General features: G+C 43.8%; 1 protein-coding gene across 1 annotated transcript in view; it reads right to left on the bottom strand.

The window, feature by feature from the left end:
- The window catches only part of EPC2 (enhancer of polycomb homolog 2), a 38,282-nt gene that overhangs the window by 10,031 nt on the left and 10,425 nt on the right, over positions 1-17,826 (bottom strand). Inside the window, exons 2-10 of the mRNA XM_059476331.1 lie at positions 13,422-13,581; positions 7,783-7,928; positions 5,127-5,333; positions 4,426-4,574; positions 4,091-4,223; positions 2,998-3,186; positions 2,680-2,769; positions 2,074-2,219; positions 1,636-1,979 (exon numbers count right to left, since the gene is read on the bottom strand). Coding sequence (XP_059332314.1) covers positions 1,636-1,979; positions 2,074-2,219; positions 2,680-2,769; positions 2,998-3,186; positions 4,091-4,223; positions 4,426-4,574; positions 5,127-5,333; positions 7,783-7,928; positions 13,422-13,581 — 1,564 coding nt within the window. The remainder of the gene's footprint in view (positions 1-1,635; positions 1,980-2,073; positions 2,220-2,679; positions 2,770-2,997; positions 3,187-4,090; positions 4,224-4,425; positions 4,575-5,126; positions 5,334-7,782; positions 7,929-13,421; positions 13,582-17,826) is intronic.

Below are 17,826 nucleotides of genomic sequence, written 5' to 3'. Positions count from 1 at the left end.
GTAAAAAATATAACCCAGAGGTAATTTTAAATATTCTTGTGTACCAAAAATCAAAGGAACTCCTCAATTCTCTCTAAAACAAAATAATAAAAAATAAAAATAATAATTTTAAGTATTGCCACCATTTCCTCTGGAGGGAACATCAAATCAGCTGTAAAATTAACTGATTTCAACAATCACTTCCCAAAGAGAATGACTTCCATAAATGCAGTGACAATGCCTGTGCTCATTTAATGCACAACCAGACTCTGACCAGCCCTTTTAAAATTTATTCTCTGTTTACTAGTGAGGAAATCCAGCAGCAGTGCCTCTTGCTGGTTCAGTTATTTGGGGAAGAATTCTGCTGTCTATTGTGTCTGATCCTGTTCCAGAACTGCAGGATCTGGTTTGGAATTTAAATCTGGGACAAAAAAGGTCCTCCCCAGCCATAAATTCCATGCATAATGTGCTTCAACTACTGAGGGATTTCCATTTAATTTAAATGTATTCCTCAGATGATTTCTAAAATTATCCCACGAGTTTATTACTATTCCTCCAGAAAGTGGTTTGGATCCATCAGATTTGGTTTGATTCATTTTTCAGCTATTTCTTTACCAGCTCTTGGTGTTTATCAATAATCCCATCACACTGAAGTGCCCCTTTCTGCCCCAGCTGTGATCCCTCAGGCCTTCAAGGTCTTCCAAAAATATCTATATAAAACATGTAATATATCATATCTGGTTTTCATGCAGCAGGAAAATGCTCCTGTGCCAATCTTTCCACGGCACAGAACAATCTGAAGGTTACAGTGACCATACTGGAATAAACATTCTGTGCCTCTGTCAGAGCAATTTAATAGCACCCAGGAATTCTAGAGATACATTACTGGAGAATAAATACCCATTCCTGCAGCTCTGAGAGAGATGGGACATTCCACAACCACAGAAATGATGGAATTCAGAGGCATTCTATTCTATTATTTAATAGTCCTGGTTTATAAAGCAGGATGGAGTGGGGATATACTCAGCTGCTTGCTGTTGTGGGAGATTTCATTTGCTGCATCTCCAAATTTTCAGATTTTTGAAGTATCAATGATTATGATTCTTTCCTAATTATAAAGAAGTGACAGTGTTAAAACTTGAGCCATTACAACTCTAGCCCATGAAACAAGTGATGCAAACACTGCTCAATTTAAGCTTAAAGCAAGTTTTTCTCCCACTATCAAAATTCTGCCATTTTCATGCCTGCTCAGGGCACTTAGGAACTTCCTACATTTGTCTGAGTCAAAAATGAAAACTCCCAACAAAAATGAGCCACACCCACCCTCCCTAAGAAACCACCAGATTTGTTTTGCATTCATAACGAGCATCCTTCTACCCTTAAACAAGGTTAGGCCAATTAGAGCCATTAAGATTTAATTAGACCTAAACAATTCTTCATATGAGCAGAATCCCTGCTTTGAATAAGGTTTGAATCAAGCACTCCAAATTCTAATGGAAGCAAAGCAGGAGGAAGCAGTGTTTGTGGGAAATTTCTGTATGTCAGGTGGTAGCTGTGGTTAGGTGCACACCAGTGCTGAATCTCTCACCAGTCCAGCCAGAAAGAAAACCAAAATTCAGTATTTTAAATACCAGAAACAGCCAAATCCTTGCCTACCTGATATGCCATTCTTGCTGGTGTTCAATAAAGCTACAGATGCTGCAGAGACTCTTTTATTATTCACAGTCTGCCCTGCTTTCCTTGAGGTACATTCTTCACTATCACTGTCCTGGAGGTTGAGTAGCCTGGGCTGGAAACACTGCAGTCGACATGATCTGATATTGCTTAGGATTTCAGGAAGGGACAGTCTGTTTTCACAAGGTTTATTGGAAGCATTGGTCCGTGAAAAATTAGAAGAAAAGTCTAAAGTCTGGGAAGAGCTTGAAAAACTGCTCAGCATTTCGGGGTCAATCTGCCTCAGGACAGGATCGTGCTCTGTGGAGATTCGGTCCATGATCACCCTGGGCAAAGAGGAGGAGGAGAAGCATTAGCTTCAGCAGCTCTCTTTAATACTTTTATCCTATGAAGAATTAATTAGAAAGGACCCAACTGTACCTTCCACCCCTGCCAATCCTCCTCCTTGCAAACCCTATACATCTCCTTGGGATTGTGAGGGTTGTAAGGCAATGCCTGAACCTCAGTTTGTCCAATTCTGCCAATTCTGGGCTTTCGGACGAAGAATTCGTTTGGTCCAAACGAGGCTGTGAAGAAAGAAAATGCAATTTTATATTCCAAGGGTGCTCTATGAGGGCACTGCTGGGTATCATACACGTGGTTTGTGTTCAGTTAACCAATAACAGCTTCTAATAAACTCTAATATTTAGGCTGTTAAATACTCTGCATCTAACAGCAATGGTAACGTTGGAGAAAATGAAAATAAAAGTTTTCAGTTATCTCAACATCTTTTGGCAAAGGAATCAACTCACAGGCTAAGGGAAAAAGGAAAGGAGGGTAATTCTAAGCAAGTGGGAGGTTCAGCCTGGAGCCTTCAGAGCCAAGCAGAAAAGGGGATGCTCCTGCAATTGTCTTTGGACTCAGCAAAGCATCAAAGCTTTGGTGGTGAGAGTGGGAACAGAATTCCAACACTGGCATTATGCCAACCTAAATTTAAAGAAACCACCCCTAAACCCAACAGCACAGCACAATACTGCATATTCTTACAGCATAATACTGGCATCCTGCTCTTCTCCTGAAAGCACAAGGTCCATCAGGATCATTTTCTTCTTCTGCTTCTGACACTGGTGAGGGTACCTGGACCAGAGAACAGTATCATTCTCCCAATTGCCACATTTGTATAATTGTATTTATTATAAAAGTTTGTGTTTATATATGAGAACTGCCATGTTTATTACAACTTGGAAGGAAAACTCAGTTTACACAAGGAGCTTTTGAATACAGTCAGAGTTGGGACAAGCCAGACTGGCCAAATGCCAGCTCACAGGAATGTCTGCCTCGTGCACACTGAGATTTTGGGGTTACCTGTGGGAACTCATCCTCATCAGAGCTGTGGAAGTCGTACTGCTTGATGTCACTCTTGCTGAGCACGGGCAAGGGCTCAGCCAGGGGCTGAGGGGTCACCACACACTCCAGCTTGGGCTTCTTCAGGTACTTCTTCTTCTGCCGGACCACATCGGACACCTCCTCCTTCAGGGAGGAGTGGTGAGGGTGCTGCTCGGGGAAAACAAACAGAAAATTCTAAAAATTAAACCATCAGCAAATTTCATTAGTTCAAGACAGGCTGTTTGTCTTCCAAAGGCTCTGCAGGTATTTAAGACACGAAATGCAGAATGTGCTGAACACATTAAACCCCAGAAGCTTTCCTGTGATTGTTTTTACAGGTATTTATTAATAATCAGAGAGCTCTCAAGCCATGGCACTGCCAGAGAGGCTCCTCACTCTGCACTACACTCAGTGTATTGTCATTGAAATTCCTCTTCCAATTATTTTCTGAGATCTCATTTTTCCTTGGCACTTTCAATTTTCTGAACTGCTCGGACATGTTCAAAAGAAACAATTTAATTTGTTTCCTGTTTCTCACAGAGCTGACACTTTTGAACAGATGTGATGGTATTTGGGTTGGCTACTTAAGATTTTTCTCACATAAACCCTCTGCAGTGAGCAATTATTCCATCGATACTGAACTGTCCACTTGAACACAAATGTTATTAAACTTCAAAGCTCCCATTTGAAAAGATTATTTCACTTGCAAAATTCTCCATTTGAAGGAGAAGCACCAGTGCAGTTTAAAAAGTGTTGAAATTTATCCTGGATTAACACCCATCAAATGGAGCTGGGCTTGGGAAGCAGAGGAGGAACACCAGGAATGCCAAAATTCCGGGAGGAATTTCGGGCTCTGTATGGAATTCTGGCACCACTAGGTGTCGCAGGTGCTAAATACAAATTTCCAGAGGTCCTCAACTCTCAGCCTCACCCCCAGGCATTTTAACTCCTAATATTTCAGGTTATTTCTTCAGGGACAGGTCTGAATTCAAAGCACATCCAAGGGGATGATGATCCCAAAGGAATGATGATCCCAGGAACAAGAGATTCATGGCAGGGAAAAAAATCTCACCTTAACTTTACATTCTTGAACTTTGTGGTGGTTGCCATTGTGGAGAGATGATGGAGTTGTGCCCAGCTCTTTGTCAGGTCTGTTCAGCTTCACCTCATTGAGGATTTCACCTCCATAATCACCCAAATGGTACCTGAAAAAGCAGGACTCGAACTATAGGGCTGCATTTCCACTGGGAAATGTCTGAGACACAAACCAGTGTCTTCCAACTGTCTACACAAACCCCTTCTCTTTTAATTTTTGAAGTTTATGCTGCTACAGTAAATAATGAGAGACGATTTCAAAGCTATTTAAGGAAAATTTAAAACCTTAGTTTTTATAATCTGGGATTTTACCTTTTCTCCACAACTTCCAACGTTAAATGCAACAGCTCCCGTTTTGTTTTCTCTCTCCTCTTAATCATCTCCAAAATTGTTATGGCTCTGCTAAACTCCCTCCTTAATTTCAACATTTTCTCATAAGATGCTTCATCGTTCTTTCGGTTCTGTTGAGAGATGAAACCAATTTTTAGTCCATAGCAAAAGCCATGAGGCACAAACTACAAAAATGAAGTTATATAATGCTGCTGCAAATGAGGCTCATGAGGACACTCCAAAGCAGCTTTTCCTAAAGCAGATTCTACTTGGCAAACAAAGCCCCAAAAAGCAAACAAACCCAGTTTGAAGAGTAAGCTGAGAAGAACTTTGCATGTTTTGCTCAGATTTGTGATCGAGCCAGTGGAAGTTTGTCAGAACAAGGAATTCAAGCCTACACCTTGATTCCACACACAGTGAGGGTGTGCAGGTGTACAAAGGATGGGTGATTACAGATTTTCTGGTTCAAATCATTCCATGCTACAAATACAAAAACTGGGAATTGTTTCCCACAGAAAGGAAAGCTCCCAACCCAGCAGGCTGTGTGTCAGGCATTGCTCTGAGTTTCAGCTTAAAAAAGGGATGGACAGTAAATTGTCCTCTGCAAGATGCTGGACAGGGATCCAAATTATCCCTACCAAGGGAGGAATGTACAATTCCAACAGCAGAGCCTGCCAAGTCACCTTTCTGGTCTGCATCTTCTCAGTTCTCCTCCTGAAGGCCACGTAGGGGTCGTTGTTGGTGGAGCCATCCCTCTTCTCCTGCTTGATCTGGGGGATGAGCGAGGGCCCCCGGCAGTTCTTGCGCTTCCTCACCCAGTAGTCATAGACAGCCTTGATCAGGTAATCGTCCTCGCTGAGCAGCAGTTTGGCCTCCTGGAGGGTCACAAGCTGCAGGGGAACAGGGACAACCAGTTCACATGGGGCTGCAGGCAAAGTCACCACTCTCACACAGTTGTGCACTTTCTGGATAAACTTGGTTATGTTCCGGCACCAGAGTAAGGGGATGAAAAACATTCATGGAAACTGAAGTCACCAAGTTAGTGCTCCCCACTTTTCTGAACCAGCAGCATCTCTTTCATCCAACAGTCTAGAATCCCATCAACCTTTCATGAAATCTGAGAACACTTAGAAACAACTACAAGCACAGGACAGAGAGAACTTACTGCAGTTGCAGGTCATGATTTGGGAATCACAAATAAAAACAGTTTCTTATTGGTTAACCCTTACTAATGTGTAATTCTTTCCAGTTGAATGTTGATTCTCTAGAAGCCAATTTATTTCTTTATTATTTCCCCCCAAATGTTTACTTTGGGATAGAACAGGACACTGCCCATCCCTGTTCATTCCAGCCTGGGGACACAAGGATGTTCACTTGTTTGCTAAGTTATTTCAGTAGATGCTAGTTCTACACAGAACATTTAAAGATAAAAATTAAATCTGTGTTCAGCTTCTTACATGGAAATCAGACTCTAAATAAATGCAAAAGTATCACTAAAAAGTACATTAGATTAACAGGCTCATATCATCTTCAACCCATTCATTAAACAAAAAGAAAATAGCACTTAGTATTACTTAAAAAAAAAGTTAGGCAGCACTTCATCTGCCCCATAATTTGAAAAATAACAACTGAACAATTTAATTTGCACTTTTGCAACGTGTCAAACTTTAATCTCGTCCCTACGTTAGGAGAAGCAAAAAAAGGAAACAACACATTTTGGAAAAATAAGGAAATCCTGAGTGTAACCATGGCTACTCTGCAAGTGCTAGTTCCAGCCCAAGCAGAATAAAACCTTTGCAATCTGTGGTAGAATTTAAAAAGCACTGAACTGTTTTTGTTAAAAAAGGAAAAAGTATTGCTTAGAAATAATTTCAGTTTTATTTGTCTTTTGCTCCTTTTTTCCCGTTAAGGTATTTCTTATAAAAATACATATAAATATATTTTAAAAATAGATAATAAATTTAAAAATTAAAAATATAATAATATTTTTAAAAATCACCTCAGCCTTGAGTGCCCAGCTGGGAAAGTGAAGCTGAGCCTGTGTTTGCCTGCAGATGCAGAATCCTGGTATAAATACCCAGGAGGAAAAACTGGAACCCTTCCTGGGCAGGGAAGGCATTCCCAGCAACATCCTAAATTTAATATTCCAGGGATCAGGCATTTATAAATTTAATATTCCAGGCACCTGGGAATTGGGAGCAGCACCCAAACCCCATCAGCCACTGCCCTGCCCAGGCCCCAATAACCTGCAAGAGTTGCTTGTGTCTACAGAGAAAAACCTGTGTTCTTCTAACATTTTATTTTTGAAAAGCAGCTTCAAATCTTAAATTTAACTTCATTACCCCAGCAAAGAAAGGTGAAACCAGCATTAGAGGGGTGAATATTGAACATGAAAAGTGAGCACTAGAATGGCCTGAACTGAAAGCCAGAACAGGGGTGTCTCTATCAAAGCTCCAACAAGCCCAAGTGCATGTTCAACAAGTATCATCCAGTGTATTTCCTGTTTTTCCATTCATTCCCATTTTCTTAGCATAATAAGAAATCTCTGCCTTTCTGAAGTTGCTCTAAGACAGAGAAAAATTCAATATTTTGGCCTTTTAACAGACAGCACTGAACTAAATCAGGTTAAGGAACTGAGGGAGAGCCATGGATCCCACAATGGATTTTTCCCTCCCACAAAGCCTCACCTCACTGGGCAGTAACTGCACCTGCTCAAACTTGATTTCCACAAACTGATCCCTCAGGTGTAGTTTTGGAGCAAATATTTTGGGTTTTTTCCCTCCCACAAAGCCTCACCTCACTGGGCAGTAACTGCACCTGCTCAAACCTGACTTGCACAAACTGATCCCCCAGGTTTAGTTCTGCAGGGAATATTTTGGGCTGGAAGACCCTTCTCCAGACACTGCCCTCACTCCTGGAAAACCTCAGGATCTGATTTAACACTGGTACACGTTAATTCACTGTCTGTGCTTCTAACCCCCAAAACCAACCAAAGTCCATGTCCAGCAGAAACAAGTGTACCAATATTTGGATTTTCGTATGTTTGCAGCCATTTCTGCACCTCCTGATCATCACAAGCTTATTCCATCCCAACTGTGCTACAGCAAGCTGTGTGTCTAACACACTGTGGTCAGGAGTTAAAGTTTAAAATCAGTCCCTGCAACCCCAAAAGCTCCTTCCCCACCTGTTTGATGTGAAGGTACCAATACTGACACAGGAGACAAATGTGATTTCTGTGAAACTGCACACTCACACAAACACACTTCTCCTGTCAGCAGGAAATAAAACCAAGCACCCCTCAGGAAAGCAAAACCTGCCAGTGATTTCTTCCCACCATACCTGACTGGAACTGGCTTTTTCCAGTCTGTCAACCATTATCTCAAACTGCAGTGGCTTGATTTCCATCTTCCTGTTCAGCCTGTTCAGAAGGGTCTCATCCTCAGAGTCCATATCATAATCTGGCTGCTCATTGTCCAGATTAAAGGCTGCAACACAAGAAATTGAAATGCTGGGTGAGTAACACACTCTGGGCACACATCTGTGATCAGAAACCAAAAATCACTGAGCAAGTTCCAGACCAGCACTCCTCTGCCAGAACACTTTTTGATGCTGAAAAGTTTCCCCATGTAACACACAGCAGGTAGAAGTTGCTTGTCTCCAACTTCCAATATGAAAGGAATCCAAGAAGTTTCATTTGAAGTTACTTGAAGGGGTGGTAGGCACAGAAACTTTGATGTATCTTTGCAAAAGAAGAATAAAGATGCTTGATAGTACTGATCTAATACAGCTCCTCCAGAATATCATGGGAAGATAATAAGAACTGAGGCCATTTCCAATCAAATTCCAGACTTGGAGATAAAGCATTTGCACTTAAGTCCCAATGTAATTTCTGTTGCCCATTTTTAAACAGTACACCAAACCTAAAGTGTTAAAATATTTAACAGACTAAACATTTTCTGGTTTTATGTAACTGTGGAAATCCTAGACCAATCCTATGGGAATTGTTACTTCTCCAAAAGCACCTCAGCTGTGGATGCAGAGCCTGACAATTCCTTCAGGCACTCCAAACAGTCAGTTCTCATGTCTTTATTAATAATTGTGCTAATTAGTTTCCATACTTGACAAAGTTCCTGGTGCTACTAAAAGCAGAAGGAAGTTCCCATTCAGGTAACACAACAGAAATAAAATTTTACAATAAATATGAGTAAATTGCACAGGGCAGTAAGAACTGTTAATAGAAACATGAATTGTACACCTAATAAAACCCTGAAGGGGTGACACAGCAGGAACAACACTCCCAGTAACTCAATCAGCACTGCAATAACAGCAGTTATAGGCCTGATGAAATATATTCTATTCTTAACAGACAACCAGCACTATCTTATCTCCATGCTCTTAACTTGTGGCTTTACCAAGTGCTAATTTAAAAACCTCTGCTGCTGAGCTGCCCCGTGTGCTTTGAGAGCTCCTTAAAACAAAAACTTGGCAAACCAGGAGCAAAAGAAAACCCAAAAAAGTCTTTAAAACAAATCCCAGTGGTCAGCACAGGCAGGTGGTCAGCAGTGTCCTTCTACATCTCGGCCTTGCCCAACACCACCCTCTCTGTGAACCAGTGCAATAAATCAGTTAAACCACTACCAGTGATTATTTATTGATTCATTCAGGCACAGAAACTCAGCCAGATGCAGCTGGGAAGGGCTAAAAAGCAGCTCCTCAGCATCTTCAGCTCAAGCTGGTACCTCTGAGAGAAGACACTGCCCAACTGTGCCAACTGTGCCAACAGCACTTGGCCACAAGAGCTCTCTGACCTACCACACACTGTAACAATTTATTTGAGGAGAAAATAATAACAGGCTGTAACCATGTGTCAAGGACTGCTGGCAATATTAATTCAGTAATGCAAGTTGCATGGCAAGTTTATTTAAGACACTGTCACTGGGCTTGTGACCAAGAGCTCTCCAACAATTAACTGTGCATGAGGCTTCAACTGCAGCTTTCAACATCACATCTGCCTCTCCAGCACATCACTGCTCACATGTGGGCTGGAAACCATTCAAGTCCACAAAAAGCTTGTTTGCCCTCAGGCAGATGTTGGTCTCACATCAGAAAAGATGTCAGCCTATTTCCTGTCAGTAGATAATTCAATAATCCCCTGTGGACAAAATGTTTCCAGGCAGATTTTCCAAGCCAGAATATCAGTGAGCAGGAGGATGTGGGACAGAAGATGTGATGTTGTTCACCTGTAAATTGTGAGCAGTGCCAGAAACTTCCCTTCATTTCCACAGTGGGAAAAGAAGAGTCACTAAAAAAGAAGAGTGACTAAAAGAGTCACAAAAAGGTCCTGAACCATCCAGAATAAAACCAGTGAGAGTGAGAGGCAACCAGGAGACATCAAGACAACCAAAAAGAAAACAAAAGCCCACAATTGAATCAAAAAGTGCCTGAAACCACCAATCACCCTCAGGGGCACACTGTGGATATCAGTGATGGTCTCCAGGAGGGAGGGCAGGTCACTCCCAGACCCTCAAGTGACCTCATGGTGCTCCTCAGCTGGAAGCAGGGGTCCCTCCCTATTTCTGCTCAATATTTTGATAAATATTTAAGATAAGATAAAAGGCATCCAACAGGTACTTGCCATCACCAAACAAATCCAGTCTCATTTTCTCAAACAACCCCCATCACTCCTGTGAGAAGAGCAGCAGCCTTGTCACACATCCCACCTTTCATGCTTCCCTGCCACCAGCAATGCTCTGTTTGCTGTGCCCTGTATTGACAGTGCAGCTCCTCTCAAATGGGGTTTTACATGGGGGGCAGGTTAGTGACACTGCAGGGATGGCAGCATGATGTGTTTCTGTGCAGACAGGATGGCCACAAGCTCCCAGCAGCCAGGGAGGTGTGAGGGGCTCAGGAATTGTGGGGTTGCCACTTCTCCCTTGGAGTTCATCAGCCCAAAGCTGGCCTGTCCCCTGAAGTGCCCTCCTTCCCAATGTTCATTACACCACTCTTCAAAACAACTTCAGCAACATCCCTAATCACCACTTTCCTTCTTTCCCCAGGCACTGAGTGAACTGCAGTTGCTCCAAAAAAAGCCATTTTTCACCCAGGAGCTGGCCTGCAGTATGGCAGCTCCCTGGCTCCCAAAGCCATCACAAGACCCAGGAGTTTCTGTGCCATGGACCCATGGAAGTGTCCATCACCACTCCTGTTCCTGCCCTGCCTTGGCAGCTGGGGGAGCTGCTGGAGAGCCAGCCCCGAGCTCCAGCCCACATGGACACCTCCTGCCAAATCCTGGGATATTCTTCTGACTCAGGGTGAATCCAGACCTTCTCTTCCAGAACACCTGCACTTCTACAGGGCGTGGTCAGATCCCACCTGGGGTTCTCCAGGAATGCTCAGGATTTGCTGCTGCAAACACAGCACCCCAGTGATCCCACCTGGGGAGTTCTCCAGGAATGCTCAGGATTTGCTGCTGCAAACACAACACCCCAGTGATCCCACCTGAGGAGTTCTCCAGGAATGCTCAGGATTTGCTCACTGCTGCTGCAAACACAGCACCCCAGTGATCCCACCTGAGGAGTTTCTCCAGGAATGCTCAGGATTTGCTCACTGCTGCTGCAAACACAACATCCCAGTGATCCCACCTGGGGAGTTCTCCAGGAATGCTCAGGATTTGCTCACTGCTGCTGCAAACACAACATCCCAGTGATCCCACCTGAGGAGTTCTCCAGGAATGCTCAGGATTTGCTCACTGCTGCTGCAAACACAACATCCAGTTCCCACCCACTCCCAGCAGTGCCTGCCCAGGGATTTGCTATTTTGTTTACCTGAGCTCCCCTGGGACCCAGTTTACACTAACTGACACAAATGCAATTTGTTTCTCAGTGAAGTTACACCGAGCTGGGTTTAACTTCACTAAATTAACCTGTTCCATTTAGCTAACTAAATTCAGGCTGTGGTTGCCCACTCGTGAAGCTGCCACAGGCACAAGTTCCCCTGAAAGCAGAGCTGCCAGTGCCCTCCCTCTCTCCCTCCCCACAAACCACAGCCCTGCCACCCCCTGTGCCACAGCAGCCACCAGGCCTGGGCCAGGGCAGCAAACTGATAAACACTGAGGGTCACCCAAGCAAAAAATGAAACTTCCTGCCAAAAAGTTCCTTTCAAGGATGACTTGAGTTCATTCCCCACTTAATGAAAATGGTTTCATTGTTTGACTCATCTTCCATCCCCTTAGCTCTAATTTAGATCCAAGTTTACCAACTCAATCTCCTTGCTAATTATCAATAACTTTAGATGCATCTCCATGTTATTGATGCTACAAATATTCTTGGAAAATTATGAAGCATGCTGGAATCATTTTAACAGTTCAAGGTTTTTTATTTACATTCAGCTCAGCATCACCTGTGTTGGTGCCACTGAGGTCAACTAATACCTGGAACGTTGCTTATACTCAAATTCCAGCCTTTACAAATAAATTAACTTTCTCTGCTTGGAACCACTGATCTAAAAAATGAATGTAAAAAATATTAAAATCTTAGGCTAGCAGAATCCCAGCAAAACATCATTTGCCAGAAATACCCCTCAGTATTTATGGATTATAGTATGTGTCCTGCTGGCATTTCCCATCAGTTTACATAACTTCCCTGGCCAAAGTGGGTACTGCTGCTATTTGTGCTTTAAGATTAAAATAGAATTTCTAAGCAGTTTATGTAGCATAAAGCTGCCTTGTATCACACCTAGTCCATCCAGAATATGTGGGAAAAATTATCTTGGAGCAGTATCTGATATTTATCTTCAGCTCAAATACCTTCTGTACTTCTGTCCAGAAAGACTGTGAGTCTCCACAAGACAAAGAAAACTCTGGCATAATATATTTAACATTTTTAGACATGTTTATTAACAGCATTCACAGTGTTTCTGGCAGTGTCCAACAAAGAACAGAATAAAATACATTCCTCCATCAGCAGCTTGGTTTCAGTTCACTCAGCCTGCCTTGCTGCCAGGTTTGTTTCTTTTATTAAGCAGAGAAATAATTCCTTTTAGTTGAGTTTTCTCCATCACCTCTATGGTCTCTGTTGCATCACAGAGATTTCATTATTTCCAAAATCTACTATTTTGTAAATAAACAGTAAAAATTGGGCATTTCAGCACACTGGTGAGAAATGATGCAATTTTTGAATCAAAGACTTTGCTACAAAGGTAACTGCTGGGAGGAATCCAAGTGCCCAAATAACCCCCTGAACCACATCCTGCAAAGAACAAACATCAATTGTGTGCCAAGGAACAACTGAACTGCAAAAGTGTCACTTGTCAACAGAACACCAACCAAAAGAAATGGCAGAATTCATCCACAGCCCACAAGCTTAGATTAATGAGATCTTGTAAGACATAAGCTAAGCTCATGCAGAATATTTAGTTTTATCTATAAAATAAACTCAGAATTCTCTGCTGAAATGGAATTGTTCAGTTTTAGCCAACTCAAAGAGAAGTGAAGAAGAAGCCTGAACCCCTGGCTGCCCTGCCAGAGCTCTGTTATGAGCAGCAGCACAAAGGCTGATTGCACCCCAAAAACTCTTCTGGTTTGTGGATCTGCACTTTCAGAGAACTCTGGAGTGAACAGGTGAGCAAGACAACCTGTCCTGCTCCCAGCACCAGGAGGCAGCCAGGCAGCCTCAGGCACTCCTCCTCAGGACCACGAGGGACAAATCACAGAAGTGAGGCTGGCTCAAGAACACTGCAAGCCCAGAGCCAGGATGAGGCTGCACAGGACAGAGCCTCAGCACCAAATCCAGCAGCAAAACCCCCACCTTCAGCAGCAACTCAAATCTTCCAGAACTCAACAAGACACTGGAATTTACATCTATATAAATGGATTTCTGAGTGCTCCCACTGCAGCAACTGTGAGCTCAAGACAAAGGTTCCTCAGGTGAAATAAGGAAGGGCTGGACAGACCCCACAACCCTCCCAGGGCCTGAACTCACGCTGGATGTGGATGAACTGCTTTGGTTGCTTGAACTCCCCTTTGTACAGGCGGTTGTAGTAGTTGACGTTGCTCTCTGCTTCAGGGACTGGGATGACCATGCTCTCCTTCTTTTCTCTGAACACCTGCTGTGCTGAGATGGCCCGTTGCAAATGATGTTCCTGCAAGGGGAAAATGGGAGAGGTCATTGAAATATCTGCACAAAGTGCATGCAAAGACAGCCAGCCTCTTCTCCCAGTGTTCTCCTACAGGACAACAGAGTGGAGGCTTTGCTGGGCTTTAGAGGCCAGCAGGATCCTTGTTCCCAGCTGTGCTCTCCATCTTTTAGGGTTCCTGACGGATGGGAATCTTCAAACTGCACTGAATGAACTACAAACAGATGAAGAGAACTTTGTTCAGACACAGCCCACACCTTCCACCAGACTGGGAAAAAGACAAACATTCAAACTTCACAAAATAACCTCAGCAGAAAATTAGGGCTGGCGAAAGCCAAACCCATCCAAACCTGCCAGAAAAAAAACATATGCAAGATCAGGCCTTTAAAGTCAAAAGAATAACAGATTTCATCATTCCTGTCTTCCCAGCAATCCCTACTGGCCTGCTGTTGGAAGTTTAGCAAGTTAAAACCAATAGGAAGAAGAGTTCTCACAGAACAACACCTGAACAGCAAGGGCTCCCCAAACAGGCATCCCTTCATTTTATCCTTATGGGACACAAGTCACAAATCCCACAGAATCACTTCAGCTGAAACAGAGATCACAATAAATGTAGCAGTTCACAAAGATTATTCCCCACATAATTTTATTAGTTAATTTATTAATTAACTCAGTGACAACCATCTACTATTGCAAGTCAGAGCCAAGCTGTAACTTCCCTCCTGAAAGACTTTTCATGTTAAAACTTAAACCACTAAACATGTCTCAGGCTGAGACACCAAGGCTCCCTTCTGTGTGTCCAGGGGACACCAAGGCTCCCTTCTGTGTGTCCAGAGGACACCAAGGTTCCCTTCTGTGTGTCCAGGAGACACCAAGGTTCCCTTCTGTGTGTCCAGGGGACACCAAGGTTCCCTTCTGTGTGTCCAGGGGACACCAAGGCTCCCTTCTGTGTGTCCAGGGAGTGCCATTCCTCACCAGGACAGACCTCAGACCCTCACAGCCCTTGGGAAAAGTGAAGCACCAAGTTCTCCAAACCCAGTATAAACTGAGAAAAGTGCAGCCCCCCAGCAGATGAACCAGGAGTGAAGATTTCATCCTGCTTTTACTGTTCTTCCCCAAAGTCTCCCAGATTTGAGGGGAGGGAGGGTGAGCAGAGTATCAACTTCATCAATATTTGAGGGGAGGGAGGGAGAGCAGAATATCAGCTGGAAATCCAAGCTCAGCTCTGTCCCAGATCCATGGGACCTCCCCAACCATTCCCACACACTCCACTGCTGGAACAGGACTTGTGTGAGCAGGGAAAAGCACACACACACACACACACAGAAAAAGGATTTGCTGCTCCCTTTGGCTCTCCAGGGTGCCCTTCCCCATGGTTAAAACACTCCCAAGAGGCCAGGACCAACACCAGGAATGGGAAGGTGCCAGGACCAACACCAGGAATGGGAAGGTGCCAGGATCAACACCAGGAATGGGAAGGTGCCAGCATTCCAGGGCCTGCCTGGCACTGCAGCCTGGCACACACGGCAGTCTGGCACTCACACACTCTGCTACCCACTTGGAAATTCACTCAACAACAAGATTTCCTCCTCTTTAATTCTACAGAATGGTGCTTTTAAAAAAGGGGGAGTGAAAGAAAACATTAAAATATGTAAATGATAGTTAATGAACAATCCCCTTTTGAATGTTCCAGCCACACAAATAATGCAATTCCTGCAGGATCAGAGCAGCTTTGGGGATCTCCTGCAGCAGATGAAGCAACATTCAATCAATCAGGCTCCCAAGTGAGTGCTATTAGAATGAAGACAAGCATGCAATCCAATAGCTGCTGGGATCTGCCTGAGTTACTCCACGCAGTAAATCTGTCACTCCACTGTGGGATCTCAGCACCTCAGGATGGAGGTGCAGAGAGGCCGAGAGCACCCTTGGGGGGCTCGGGAGCCCTGGAATGTTGCCAGAAGTGTCTGGTGGCTGCACTTTGATCCTGCATGGGAGACGACGTCTGTATGAGGATGGGAGGATTTCACTGGGTGTATGGTGAAGGGATAAGTTAATTAGAGTGTAAGACACAGGGTTTAGGATTTTGGTACAGGGGGGTCTAAAGAAGTAAGATGGAGGAATTGGGGCGTGTCCTCTTCTTCTTCTTCTTCTTCTCGGCCTCCATCTTCTGTGGTGGTGGTGGCACTTTGGGATTGGTTATTACTAGAAGTGCACCGGTTAATAAGGGTAGAAGGTATTGGGGAAAAATGATAAATATTGTACACGTAACTTCGGGTATAAAGATAAGTGACCGCCCAGGGGCTTGCGGAGTGTGCCCATGGCTGACTTGCTGTGCAGACCTCTGTCGGGCTGAAAGAAAATCTTTTAGATAAACAATTAATAAACACCGAGACAAGATCAGAAGTCTCTCCTCGTCCTTTGAAGCGCCGGCTCTTCAAGGCCATCCCTGGGCCTTTCCAGAACACCTAAACAGCACAGAAAACTGTACAAGTGGCGTCCCTGGACCTAAACAACCTAAACAGCTCACAGAAAACCTTACAAACCTAAACAGCCGAGAAACCGAGCAAGTGGCATCCCTGAGCTATCACCGGCCGAACATAAATCAGCCGAGCAAAGAAGAACGCCGGAAAATCTACACTCCACCATTACAACGTGCCTTGGAGAGCCTGGCAGTGCTGAGCAATTCAACCCCACAGAAATGGTTTCACTGCTGTGCACCAACAGCCCAGCACTGCTGCAGGGAGGGTGTGACGTGCCCAGAGCACCTTTGGGAAGGGGAATTGAGATGAATGATTCAGGCTCAGAGTTCCCAAGGAAGGCTGACAATAGGTGTGAGCTCTCATTTCACTACAAAAAGCCTTGGAGCAGAACTCAGCTCTCAAACAGAGATCTCAGCACTGCTGCTGTCACTCCTCAAACAGCACAGCTCCAAACACATAGATTAGCTTTGCAAATTTTAAAATTACGGGGGAACCTCTAATCTTTCTCCTGAGCATCAAGTACAGGAAAATTTAAACTTTAACTCCTGGAACAACTCTGTTTATACCAACCATGAAGATTTTTATAGAAAAGCTGGGCTAATTAAATGGATTTATTAAACCTGAAGTAGTGTTTTCACACTACTACAACATTTGGTCTAGTTTTCACTTTTTTCTGATGGTTTTTGAAAGACACACAGTATTTTAAGCCCACACTTTGTTCTGCAGCAGGGCAGATGCAAAGGTCTCCCACAAAATAAAGGAGCATTAGAGAGCCAGTGATGACAGCAAACAGAGCGTGCTGCCATGGGAATAAAAAGGAGCCCCTGACAAAGAGTGATTACCCATTAATTCCTTAAAAAGCACATCCAGACCTTGCTCTCCAGCATGAAGACAAAATTTCAAACAAACACAGCTCAGACTGGGCTATTTCCTTAACCAGCAGCATTAGAGAGATGTAAATGTTTAGTGTGTGTAACACACTGCTGCTGAGCACATTTACACACTGACCAGAGCTGCTCTGAACCCCTCTGAGACACCACAATCCTTCCTTCCTTTCTCCTCAGGAGGGAAAAACCCTGAAATTCCTGCAATTCTGTACATTTACACACTGACCAGAGCTGTCTGAGACACCACAATCCTTCCTTCCATTTCTCCTCAGGAGAGGGAAAAACCCTGAAATTCCTGCAATTCTGTACATTTACACACTGACCAGAGCTGCTCTCTGAACCCCTCTGAGACACCACAATCCTTCCTTCCTTTCTCCTCAGGAGGGAAAAACCCTAAAATTCCTGCAATCCTGGTACATTTACACACTGAACCAGAGCTGCTCTCTGAACCCCTCTGAGACACCACAATCCTTCCTTCCATTTCTCCTCAGGAGAGGGAAAAACCCTAAAATTCCTGCAATTCTGTACATTTACACACTGACCAGAGCTGCTCTGAACCCCTCTGAGACACCACAATCCTTCCTTCCACCTTTCCTCAGGAGGGAAATCCTTAAAATTCCTGCAATCCAGGTATCTAAACCCCTCAGTTTTGGTTGTGGACATCCAGAGCCAGGCTCCAAGCCCAGCTGAGAGCAAGGCACCTTCACTGCCATTCCCTGAAACCCCACAGGTTTCATGTTCCCCTCAATTTCCTCTCTGAGAGTTTCTGCACTAGAAAACAGAGGCAAACATCAGTAATAACCCAACAGGTATTGATCCTATTACCCTGAAGTTATTTTTGGTAAGCTTTAAGGGAAACAGTGATCAATACTCAATGATACTTT

This window comes from Ammospiza nelsoni, chromosome 7 (genome assembly GCF_027579445.1).
Source record: "Ammospiza nelsoni isolate bAmmNel1 chromosome 7, bAmmNel1.pri, whole genome shotgun sequence".
Classification (NCBI taxonomy): Eukaryota; Metazoa; Chordata; class Aves; order Passeriformes; family Passerellidae; genus Ammospiza; species Ammospiza nelsoni.
Note: the sequence above shows the minus strand (reverse complement) of the source record. Positions and strands in the feature narration are given on the sequence as shown.